Here is a 13,133-nt window from a genome sequence, read left to right on the forward strand (position 1 = left end):
GCACTTTAGTGAGTTTCTGCGAAGTCACCATTTCTGTAAATACCAGATTGAAGTGCTGACCAGTGGTACTGTTTACCTGGCTGACATTCTCTTCTGTGAGTCAGCCCTCTTTTATTTCTCTGAGGTAAAGTCTGTATTTCTTTTCATATTCTTTAAGAGCATTTCAGCCTCTAAACTATAAATGCTCGGGCTCTGTCTATAGGAAATAACATAGAAGAGACAAATCACTTCCAAAAAGATTGAGGATTTAAATAATTTTATTTAAATAATTTATTTCAAATAAATTATTGTTTTAAGTTGCATGTAAATGGAAAGAGTACTTTAATGACTTATTAGATTAGAGAACATGAAAATTCAATGTAAACTCTAATTTTGAAAAACCTAATTAAAAGAATGCACATTTTTAATTATTCAGAAGTTTTAAAACCACAGAATTTAATATGTAATTCCAGTGCTCAAATATTTGGAGATTAGACTTTAGAAGAGAGAGAGAAAAGTAATAAATGTTTTATACTATCATTACTTTTGCTTTAGCTACTTCATAGGCTTGCCCAGTAAAGCATTCGCGGTAAGCACTGAGTATATTGATCTCTTTGAGACATACATTTTAATATAATGGTATTCGTAAGCTTCAGCAAATGAAATTCTTTTTTGCAAAGCAAGTGATTACAAAGCAGAAATAAGAAGATTCCCAGTCTCACAAAGCAGTAATTTCAATACACACTTGTGTTCTGTCTCTTTATAAGAATACAGTTCAGTTGATTTATTTTTTCACTCCCTCTCTTTGCCATAAGTTTAAGACAGCATTTGTTCAGGTTACTATGGCTGCATGTATTGATGGAAATGATCAGGTATAAAAGACTTGGTCTCGTTACTTTACTCTTTGTATATTTGACAGTGAGGAACCGCTAATCCATCTTTAATGTAATTTTTATTCCAGTTCACTAAAGTTTGCATCTAGCTGTGTGGTGGTGGTTTTTTTGTTAGTTGTTTTTTCCCCTCTCACTGAATGTTTTTAAACGTTTCAATCTCAAATGACTATAAGTTGTTGACTGGAATTAACTGAACAAGTGAATCTGTTAGGTCTGCGGTCTCCAACCTTTTTGTCACCAGAGACTGGTACTCCTATGAGAATCTAATGCCTGATGATCTGAGGCGGAGCTGAGGCAGTGATGCTAGTCCTGGGGAGCAGCTGCAAATACAAATGAAGTTTCGCTTGCTTGTCTGCCACTCACCTGCTGTGCGACCTGGTTTCTAACAGGCCACGGACCAGTACCATTCGTGTTTAACAGTTAGGGCTTATAAATTAAGGATGATGAGTCTACAGCCATGCCACCCTAAACATGCCCTATCTCGTCTGATCTCAGAAGCTAAGCAGGGTTGGGCCTGGTTAGTTCTTGGATGGGAGACCAACTAGGAATACAAGATGCTGTAGGCATTAAAAAAAAAATTAGGGATGATGAGAGAAATGTGTTTATAGTCTTATTTTCCTCTTGTATTTTTCCTTCTAGTACATGGAAAAAGAGGATGCAGTGAATATCTTACAGTTCTGGCTGGCAGCAGATAACTTCCAGTCTCAGCTTGCTGCCAAAAAGGGCCAGTATGATGGACAGGAGGCACAGAACGATGCCATGATTTTATATGACAAGTGAGTTTTATTGATAGATGTATTCAACGCAGCAAATATTTATTGAGTATTTGATATTTACTTTGGAAATAACAATGATTAAACTTAGTCTCTGCTTTTGAGGAGCTCACAGGGAGCAGCATAAAAGCTGCTTTTTTCATATGGTATATGTAAAGTTTTAGGGGTCCTTAGAACAAGACTTTCTGCTGGGGATGGGGGAGGTTTGTGTATGGGAGGTAAGATGGTGATGATTGTAGAGTTCAGGAAGGGTTTCACAGAAGAAAGATTTAAATTGGATCCTAAAGAATGAATTGAAATTTGCTAGCCAGAGAAGGTGGAAAAGAACATTTTAACCAAATGCAGGGACACAAGCAAAGTCACAGAAACTTGGGGGAATGTGGTACTTTCAAAAACTTGAGTTTGGGTATTTGAAACTTTGGTAGGGAATATAGGAGGAAGATAAAACTCATTGAAAAGGGTCCTGAATGTCTTTGAATGGGTGTTTTCTATTTTCTGGTGCAAATCTGCTTAGTCAGATTAACTACTCAATGAATAATAGTTTTTCATTGGTCATTACCGAAAATGAGAGGGTAGCAAAATCTTAAAGTGAACAGAATTGAAAACATCAGACAAGCGATAAAGCTGTGGCCAGCTCCATAACACATGATGTTCCTTCTTTTCTTTTAACTTTTTTTACTCTGTAAAGAAAAGTAATGTGTTAGTTGTATCCACAAGCAAGCGCTAAGAGGATGACTTGAGGATAGAGAAAAATCCAGGGATGTTAGAGTTGGAAGAGAGCTAAAAGCATGTAGATCAGTGGTTCCTGAACATTGCAGGCTCATATTAGGCTGTCTGCATAAGAATCAACTGGGAACTTAATAAAAATAGGTTTCCAGTCCTCCTAAGAGATTCTGGAGGTTTGAGGTGTGATCCAGGAATCTTTATTTTTAGAAAATACCCCAGATGATTTTGATGAATAGTTCAGGGATCTAGTCTTCCAGGTTTTTCTGTCTTCCAGGTAAAAAAAAAACTAAGGCCTAGAGAGGCAGTGACTTTCTCAAAATCACAGGGCAGTTTAGTTGTAGAACTTGGACTGGAGTGCAATTCTCAATTTTAACTAGTGTTTATTTTAGTATATTTGTGGGAAATATTATATAAGAAACATTGTTATGTAGATATTAAAATAGAAGGTGTTTACATTTAGAAGTTTGGTCTGGGGTGCCCAAAAATTCAAATTATGAAGGAATATTTACCAACTCATTTGTTATTAGATAGACGACTCACATTTTGTTAAGAAAACACTGATAACAAAAAAAAAAAGGACGTTTTCTTTATGCTGTAACAGAAGAGTAGCACTAGTAAGGTCCTGGCTGGAGCTCAGTAACCACACAGAGCAGAGACCCTTTTTTCCCATTTTCATATTGGGAGCCATTTCTAAATGAAGACTACTGTATAGCATCCCACTGGCATGTCATTTTGACAAGTTCATTGTGCTAAATTTGCCTTTACCAGTCAAACCCTGCTTGTTTGTTTTTATATCTTATGTATGCATCAGCACAGTCATGCTTCATCAGCCTTTCTGTATTTGTATCATTTATAGAAATTAGAAGCCACTAGAATGCTTGGAAAAGAACATATATATGTTTTTCTTCTTTAATGTTTTTGTTAAAGTATCCATTTATAAGTAGCTTACTAAAACACTAGTTGCATTATATCCTATGAAGATAAAAATCTTTTGAGTTGTCATTGATTACTCCTTTTCCTTTTCATTCCAAATCATCAGCAAGATTTATTCTATCTAAATACATCAAATCCATCTATTGCACCCTCAGTGCTCTTTTGTTTTGAATTCCTACATGTATATTACATATGCCTCATAGTTATAATGGTGTGTTCTCATTGTATCCTGTGCAGGGATCTTTTCTGTTCACTTTTTAAGGGAAAGGACCATTTAAAAGGGTAACCTCTTTTAAATCCATTTCTTTCTACCAAGTGCTGAACAGAGAATAGATGCCCATTAAATATGTGTGATTGATTTCTTTGCCTCAGTCGTAGCCTGACCCTCAAAAATCTTAAACAAGAACTAAGGATGATGGAAGGCAGATAGGGAGGTAGCAGATTGATTCAGATATCTTTGGGGTGATAGGAATAAAGATTGCAGCAGGGCTGTCATCACCCAGTTCCATAGGTCTGCAGGCTGAATCAAGTACCCTCATAGAATATTCTCTGGTGTAGGTGCTGGAAGTTGCTTATACTTGCTGTGGAATTTGGTTTTACTTTGGCTATCTTTCTACCATAGGTACTTCTCCCTGCAGGCCACACATTCTCTTGGATTTGATGATATTGTAAGATTAGAAATTGAATCCAATATCTGCAGGGAAGGTGGGCCACTCCCTAACTGTTTTACAACTCCATTACGTCAGGCCTGGACAACCATGGAGAAGGTAACCAAAACTCCAAAACTATTAAACTACGAGAAGTTTTTACTGGTGGAACCCAGCAAATGTACCATGGGAAAAAACAAATGTAATAGAGCAGTGGAAAATTGAAAAAGTACAGCATAGCGATTAAGAGCAGAGTCTTTGAGTCTGGCTTGGTATGTATTAATTTTAACCTTTATAGGCTAAGTGACCTCAGGCAGTGACTGAAATTTTTTAATGCCATTTTTCTCATCTGTAAAATGGGGATTATATGTATATTTACCTTACAGTTATTTTGAGGATACAAATGAGGTAAAATATATAAAGTGCTTAATAATTAGATAGTAGTATTGGGCAAAGTTAGCTTAGGAATAATTTAAGTAGTTCACTAATATCCCTCAACGGGGTTGGAGCATTTGTTTTGTATAGTATCATGATCACTTATTAGGATATCACTAATATCTTATTAATAATAAAGTATTAGAATTTGTGAATGATTTATTCTTTTAATGAACTAGAACAGATTTTTCCAGGCATTGCACAGAGCCTAGGATAAGCCCATGAGGTTATGTTGCTTATATATGTCATATGTATCTAGGTGGAAAAGGGTTAAGTAAGCACTGTTATATAATACCACACACAGAAACTGAATTCCAGGAATATGGAAGAGTTACATATAAAAATCAGATAATTAAAAAGCTAGTGGTAAACTCAGTAGAGTATCAGCTATTGCCTAGGCATAATTTTTTTATGTTTAAAATTAAAACCTTTCTAATCTTAAAGGAAAAGTTCCAGATCTGTATCATATAAAGAATGTATACTTCCTGGGTAATAAAGAAAATTAAAATACAGAGAAAAACAAAATCTAAAAATATTTCTTACTAAATGTACATATGTAAAGAATTTATACTAATTTTTAAGAATACTATCAAGTAGATAAATGGGGAAAAGACATAGATGATTTGTTTACCAATACTTTGAATATTTTTGTGCTAGGTATTGGTGTTAGAGTGATAAACAAAACAAACATGGTTTCTGCCATCCTGGAGCTTTGTCTATAAAGAAGGCACATATTAAACACAATTATTCACAATTGTGCTAAGTGCTATGAAGGAAAAGTCTGTAATAGTGTATGTCATTAATTAACATGAGAACTTATTCAGCATCATTAATAATTTTTAAATTCACATGAAAACATCCCTGTACCATTAGGCATTTATTTAAAAATAATTTGAAAAAACACAACCCGGTGTTGGAAAACTTGTGTCAAAACAGTCTACATTGCTAGTGGCACAAATTGACAACATCCTTCAGAAGGGTAAATTGGCCATATATATGAAAGCTAAAATGTTCATACTGTTTAACTCAGTAATCACACTCCTGATAATTTATCATAAGGAAATCAGTTCAAAAGTTAAAATCAATATATACACAAAAACTTTAATATTTATAGCAAACCAAAAAAATCTAGTTTCAATATATAGCCGCTCCCTGGACTGTTTTCTGGTCACTAAGAGGTCTATCAAGTTTGTAATAGTTTCTTGGCAAGTGTTTTGGGGAAAAGAAAACTATAAATTGGACACATAATTTTAGTTACAGTATAATCTATATGTAAAAGGATAATACTTAGAGTGTAACAAGGAGAAGTAAAATCATTTGTGCCAGTTAGTAGAATTGCAGGTAAAATTTTGTTTTAGAATAAAGTTTTAGTTGTATTTGATTTCAGCTTTAAAATAATGTTTGTCCTTTCTTTCAGGTGTTTTTGCCTGGCTTTTTGTCCAGCAATCTTTATTATAAATATTTGAATGATCTTATTCATTCAGTTCGAGGGGATGAATTTCTGGGAGGGAATGTTTCACTAACTGCTCATGGTTCTGTTGGCCCTCCTGAGGACTCTCACGCAGGTGTTTCTGACAGCTCAGCTTCTCAGGTATTAACCAGTTTGCCTCTACCATTAGAAAGAAAGGAGTACAAATCTTTTTCTTCAAATGCCAGTAACAGGTTCCATGTGTAAGTTGTAAGTTGTAGAAGAAACAAAGGAGAAATAAAATTAGCCTACTTATTGTATATTCTAATCAATATATTTGATTAGATTAAATTCAAATGAAAACATCCGTGTACCATGGATGTATATTATATTGTAAGGTATGCTGTTTCATTCAGGCCGTTATGCTGTTGGACACCGTAGCTGTTACTTTTAATAATTAAATACTTTGATATATATATTTATAGCCTCAGAAGAACTCTTTGTGTAATTATTTGGGAAATTTAGTAAATAAATTTGGGATGCTTTTTTAATAGAATAATTGAACTACTAGATTTCTTAAGGTCATATTTCACTGAAGAGTTTTTGGTTTCATTTTGAGCTGTAGTGCTATTGTACATTTCCTTAAACCTTTTTTTTTTTGGAGTGCTTTCATATATCAAACCTTATCTAATTCTCCCCAAAATCACATGAATTGGGTTATCCGCAAGAGAAGAGCTTTAAGGAGGTATTAAGAAGTAAGTGGTAGAGCCAGAACTATATTCTTTGTCTGATGTTCTTTACCATAAGTTCAATAATACAGCATAATTATTTTCTCATCAATATTGACAAACAAATAACACTTTGGATTTTCAACATTAGACCTTGGACAAATTTTCTTAATTTATAAGACAGTACAATTTTATTGCCATCAACAAGGCTCTCCTCAGTACCTTTTCCTCCTATTAAGGTTATATAGGTAACCTGCTGTATGTAGTTGCCATTTTGTTTTTTGACATAGGCTGAAATGTTTTGGCCTTATTTAGACACTTAAAAGATCTAGGTACTAACTATGTTTTTACATTTTTGGTTGAAATAATATGCATACAGAAAACTCAATATATTATAACTGTCAATAGCTTGAAGACTTCTCATAAACAGAACTAACCCGTGTAACCAGCATCCAGATCAAGAAACAGAACCTTATCCATATGTCAGAAACTCTCATGTCCCCTTTCAGTCACTAGCCTCTTCCTTGCCAGAGTCGCTGTTATCCTGACTTTTGATAGCATAGATTAGTGTTACCTGTTCTTGTCATTTTATAACTGAAATCACACTGTATTATTATTTTTTTTTTTTTGGTGCAGCTTTATTGGGATATAATTCATAAACCATACAATTCACCCACTTACATTGTATAGTTCAGTGGTGTTTATAATATATTCATGGAGTTGCTTAACTATCACCACAATCCTTAGAACATTTTTTTCCCCCCACCCAAGAAAGAAACCCGTTCTTTATCCTTTAACTGTCCTCTTCAAATCTTCCATTCCTCCAGCCCTAGGCTATAGCTAATCTCCTTTCTGTCTGTTGATTTGCTTATTCTGGACATTCCATATAAATGGAACCATATGATATGTGGTCTTCTGTTACTAGCTTCTTTCACTTAGCATAGTCTTTTCAAGGTTCATCCATTTTTAGCATGTATCAGAACTTTATTTCTTTTTATGGCCAAATAATCTTCCATTGTGCAAACACGCTACATTTTGTTTATCCATCAGTTGGTGGACATTTGGGTTGTTTCTACCCTTGGCTATTATGAATAATGCTACTGGATAAGTTTTTGTGTGGATATATATTTTCATTTCTCTTGTTTATATACCTAGGTATAGAATTTCTAGGTCAAATGATAACTCTGTGTAACTCAATTACTGTTGCTTTGTAATAACTTTTGAAATCAGGAAGTGAAAGTCCAGCTTAGTTCTTCTTTTTCAAGATTGTTTTGACAATTCGAGGTCCCTTGAGTTTCCATATGAATTTTAGAATCAGCTTGTCAGTTTCTACGAAGAAACCAGTCAGGATTCTGAGGGTTTGCATTGACTAAATCAATTTGGGAGTATTGCCATCTTAACAGTGTTAAATCTTCTGATTCACAAACATGGGTTGCCTTTCATTTCTTCAGATCTTTAATTTCTTTCAATATTTTATAGTTTTCAAGTATAAGTTTTGTATTTCTTAAATTTATTTCTAAATATTCTTTTGATGCTATTTTAGATGGAATTATTCTCTTAATTTCATATTTAAATTGTTTATTGTAGTTTATAAAAATACAAGTAATTTTTTTATTGAAGTAAAATTCACTTAAACTTAACCATTATAAAGTGTACACTTCAATAACATTTTGTATATTCAGAGTGTGCAGTCATCACCACCATGAACATGGAACAACATTCTGTCTCGGCTGTCTTTAATTTCTTTTAGCAACATTTTGTAGTTTTCCGTATACAAATTTTATACCTTCTTGGGTCAATTTATTTCTAAGCATTTTATTCTTTTTGATGCTATTACAAATAGAATTTTTTTTAATTTTTTCATTCGACAGATTTTATTTCTAAGATATATCATATCTGCCCACTTTTTCAATTTAAACATTCTGTAAAGTTTTTTTTATTTTTAAATATCAAGACCCTGGGTGACTTTAAGTTGCGTTTATATTATATTTATTTATTTCAGAGGGTCCTTAATGAAGACTTTCTTCCTAAGAGTTAATCAGGACTAGGCAGTTGAAGTTTTGCAGTTCAGCTTTTGTGCTTATGTTGTTTTTGCTGAACTGTAAATATTTTTCTTAAAACTTTCTCTTTAAACTATCACTTCTTACAATCTTGAATTGAATCAAATTCTTCCTTTTGAGAAATGTTTTTGATGTTTATTTTTTCTTTTTTTCTTCTTTTTTTTTTTTTTTTTTTTGAGGTCTGGGAGAGCAAACCTTACATATCCTCCTATTCTAAAAACATTATGAAACATTGATTATATATAATTTCATCTTTTGATTCATCATTGATAGTGCATAGAAATAGAACTGCTTTTTATGTGTTGCTCTTCTACTGTTGACTTTACTAAATTCATTTGTTAGGTCTAATAGTTTTCTTGTGGGTTCTTTAGAATTTTCTTTATATAAAATTATATTATTTGAGAACAGGAATAATTTTTTTTCTTCCTATCCAACTTTGGATGCCTTTTATTTCCTTTCCTTGCCCAATTGCTCTGTCTAGAATTTCTAGCGCAGTATTGAATAGAAGTGGTGAAAATGGGTGTCTTTGTCTTACTCCTGATCTCAGGGGAAAGCTTTCAGTTTTTCATCATTTAGTACAGTATTAGGTGTGGGTTTTTCATAAATGCTCGTTATCAAGTAGAGGAAGTTCCCTACTATTCCTAATTTGTTGAATTTTTTTATAAGGAAATTGTGTTGTTTTGTCATATGTTCTTTATCAGTTGAGCTATATATAGGCTTTTGGTTTTTACTTTATTGATATGTCATACTACAGTAATTAATTCTCAGATATTAAACCAACTATTCATTTTTGGGTTAAACCCCACTTAGTTGTGGTGTATAATTATTTTTATATGTTGCTAGATTTGGTTTGCTAATATGTTGTTGAGGATTTTGCATCAGTGCTCAAGAAGTACTAGTCTGAAGTTTTGTTTGTTTGTTTTTTCTTATGATGTTTGGTTTTGGAATCTGAGTAGATATGGCCTCGTAGAAGTAGTCTGTCTGTTTTGGTGCCTCTTTGTTTTTACTTAATACCCCTTCTGGGTACTCCCACCCTATAGAGTGTTCTTTAAATGTCTGTTCAGTTATTTATTTTATTAATTTAACCTATACTTTAATTATGGGCTTTAAGCATATTCCTGTCTTTTGTTATTTTAAACAATATTGCAGTGAATAATCTTGTATATATACAAGTCATATCACGTGTGAGTCTGTAGTTGAATTTTTAGAAGTGAAATTTCTAGATCAACCTATGCCTCTATTTCATAGAAATATGAATTCTGACTTGCTTTTTTGTAGAAGTGAGGAGTGGGAGGTAGAATACTGGAGGGGAACTTATTACACTCATCTAGCTGGTCATTTTAGAAAGTTTTTTTTAGCTTTTCTTTTGTCACATGGCCTCACTGAGAATTAAAAGCATTCATTTTATCTTGTAAAAGTTGGGCTTTACATTGTTAGCCAAGATACATATGCCTGGAATTTTGCACACCTGGGAACATAATGCTGTGAAGACAGCATATTTTTTAGAACTTAGCTTATTAAGAAAAACAGATTTGGCATATGAATGCCAAATGTAAATTTTAATATTGTTTAATATTTAAACACTGAAGTTTTTGTACAAATCTGTCATATTCCAAACCCAAGACTGATTTGATTCCTCAATAATATACTATTAATTTTACAATTTCTGTTGTAGTCCAGTGTGAAAAAAGCCAGTGTTAAAATTCTGAAAAATTTTGATGAAGCAATAATTGTGGATGCTGCAAGTCTGGATCCAGAATCTTTATATCAAAGGACATATGCAGGGTAAGTTTGGCACACGTCTTGAATTTTTACAAGAGTAAAGAATTTTGCATCTTTTTATCTTTTAATTAAACATTTGATAATTGTTTCTAATCTATAATTACATGCCCAGTACTTTTACATATAGTACACAGTAGAACATGATTAACAGTGAAGGCTCAGGAATGACTTACTGAGTTTTAATCTCGGCTCAACCATTTATTGGCAAGCTACTTAACCTCTTTGTGTCTCAGTTTTTTTATCTAAAAAATGAGGATATTACTACTTCATTGAGTTGTTGAGGGTATTAAATGAGATAACACATAAAAGCATTTAAAACATTGCCTGGTATCTAATAAGCACTTCATAAATATTACCATTATCATTCCATCACCATATACAAGAGTGATGAGTGTCATTTATATAGTATGTTTTGGGCTGTCTTCCATATTTCATTTGATTCATATGTTAGCTATTTCAAAGTTCTTGTCTTAAAAGCAAAAATAAAAATACAGAGATGCCAACATCATTTATTATGGACTATATAACTAATACTTAGACTATGGAATAAAATTACTCCTTTGTATTTAAGAATTACTGTGGTGGTTTATTTTATCCTATAACAAAAAGACAGTGATTCACAGGATATTCCACTTATTGAATTTTACCACAAATCAAGTTATAAAATCACTTCCTCTTCCCTAAAGGTGGCTTGATTAACACATAATCCCATGTAAAGGCTTAATTACTTCACCCCAAACCCAGTCCCCTATAAAAAAAGGGATTTCAACATGTTTAATTGCTTTTAGCAGAAAGTAACAGTGATATTTGGAAGATTAAGGAGTCTGAAAGGTACTTTGAAGTAAATAAAGGTTATTTGACCACATTATTTTGGAATGCACACTTCAGCTGTGTCAGGTTGTAATAATCTTTATTTCTTTTAGGAAATGGTGGACAGTACGCCTAAATGAGTTAATTCCCAAAGATTATATTTATTCTTAAGGAATGGTTGGTTCATGTATTTAAAACCTTACTTAAGAAAGTCTATCAATTGCAAGATATTTTACTTAGTTTCTTTTGGAATGTGTAAAATAAATACACATTAAAAAAAATAATTTTAAAATGGATCATAAATAGAGGATGTTCTCCATCTTTAAAGATAGTTTAAGTGTTTTAACTTTATGGTTTTAGCATCTTTCTGAAATTTTTCTCAAGGCAAACAAGTTTTCTATCAGTTGGCATATAGGACCTATATATGAAATGATGACTTATTAGGAAGGATATCTCTAAAATAAGATCCATTTTTCCTGAAATGAAATAATACACAGGCATCACAAAATTTTTCTTTTTTTAACTAATTTTTAATTATGAATACATTAAACTCTTATAAAAAATTAAATTTACAGGTAAGGCTAATGTCCTCTTTGATCACACATCAGTGCTTTAATTTCTTTCCTTCCTTACTCAGGATGAGTTATGGTATGGTGTATATTTTTGTTTGCTTATTTTTATGTAATTGATATAACCCTTTATTCTGTATCTTGGATTTCCATTCATAATGAGTTTTGTAGATTTTTCTTTTAGTCTACAGAGTTACGTTATTTTAACTATATTGTAGTAGTCTATATATCTAATATTAATTATAGCTCATAACTGTGGCAAAATATTCCATAGTGTGTTGTGTCTCTATTTGATCATTTTGGAATTAATGAGTATTTAAGTTGTTTTCAATTTTTCATTGTTATCCACAGTATAGCAAAGAACTTTTTAAAATATACTTCCTTGTAACAAGAAGCAGATTTTAAATTCTAATAGATCTTATCAATTTACCTTTAAAAATATTTGCACATTTTACATTCTTATCTGTCATTAATTTTCCACACATCCTTGTCAATATTAAATAATATCAAACTTTTAAATTTTTTTTTTTTTTTTTTTACCAATCTTGAATTATGTTCATGAGATAGAGCTCCTTTTGGCATGTTTGATGGTTGTTGAGGTTCTTCTATGAATTGATTATTGATCTCCTTTTCACATTTTTCTTTTGGGTAATTTCTTAATGACTTGTTAGAATTTGATGTATTTCTGGATATTAATTATTGGTTAGTAATAGCTGTTAAAAATAAGACCTTTCACTGTGTTTTTTCTTTTAACTTTGCTTTATATTACTATAGCTTTATAACATGTAATTATTGTATATAATTACTCTAGCTTTCTAATATATTTTATCCTACCTTTTAGTCCTTTCTTTATAAAATTATCTTAGCTATTCTTGTGCCTTTTCTCTTCTATTTGAATTTTAGAATTGTGAATTACCTCTTAACTTGTCATGTTTCATAAACCTTTTTGGGATTTTGAGTGGAATTGCATTGAATTAACGATTAATTTGCTTTCTGTGGGAGATGGTTCTATTTTAAATAAACCCCATTTTTAATAACATGGGATGGCTATAAATTGGATTTCTAGATTTAGTTGAGATGGTTAAAAACTGGTTTTTTTTCTTCTTAATTTAAAATGGGGTGTTAGAAAATATTCTTTTTTATATTTACTTAGGAAGATGACATTTGGAAGAGTCAGTGACTTGGGGCAGTTCATCCGAGAATCTGAGCCTGAACCTGATGTAAAGAAATCAAAAGGTTTGTGGTGTTTTTATACTTCATATTAAGCCTTTACTCACAATAGTTATTGACTGTATGTAAGTGAAGGATCTTTTAAGATTTAAACTTTATTTTATGAAATAACTGCCATATCTTTCGCCTTATATTTATTTATAGTCAGAAAGGAGTACAA

At 32.1% G+C, this 13,133-nt stretch overlaps 1 protein-coding gene and 1 pseudogene across 2 annotated transcripts in view; both read left to right on the forward strand.

Annotated features, from left to right (window-relative positions):
• Positions 1-13,133, forward strand: part of AKAP10 (A-kinase anchoring protein 10) — an 81,816-nt gene that overhangs the window by 44,613 nt on the left and 24,070 nt on the right. For both annotated transcript variants that reach the window (XR_003045303.1, XM_006908415.3), the window contains exons 7-12: positions 1-124; positions 1,512-1,648; positions 3,927-4,071; positions 5,804-5,977; positions 10,258-10,367; positions 12,897-12,979. Coding sequence is in view for 1 of the 2 variants with exons in the window: in XM_006908415.3 (XP_006908477.1) it covers positions 1-124; positions 1,512-1,648; positions 3,927-4,071; positions 5,804-5,977; positions 10,258-10,367; positions 12,897-12,979 (773 nt within the window). In the remaining variant the exon portion in view is untranslated. The remainder of the gene's footprint in view (positions 125-1,511; positions 1,649-3,926; positions 4,072-5,803; positions 5,978-10,257; positions 10,368-12,896; positions 12,980-13,133) is intronic.
• Positions 1,320-1,438, forward strand: LOC112477092 (annotated as a pseudogene).

Source organism: Pteropus alecto, unplaced genomic scaffold (genome assembly GCF_000325575.1).
Source record: "Pteropus alecto unplaced genomic scaffold, ASM32557v1 scaffold52, whole genome shotgun sequence".
Taxonomy (NCBI): Eukaryota; Metazoa; Chordata; class Mammalia; order Chiroptera; family Pteropodidae; genus Pteropus; species Pteropus alecto.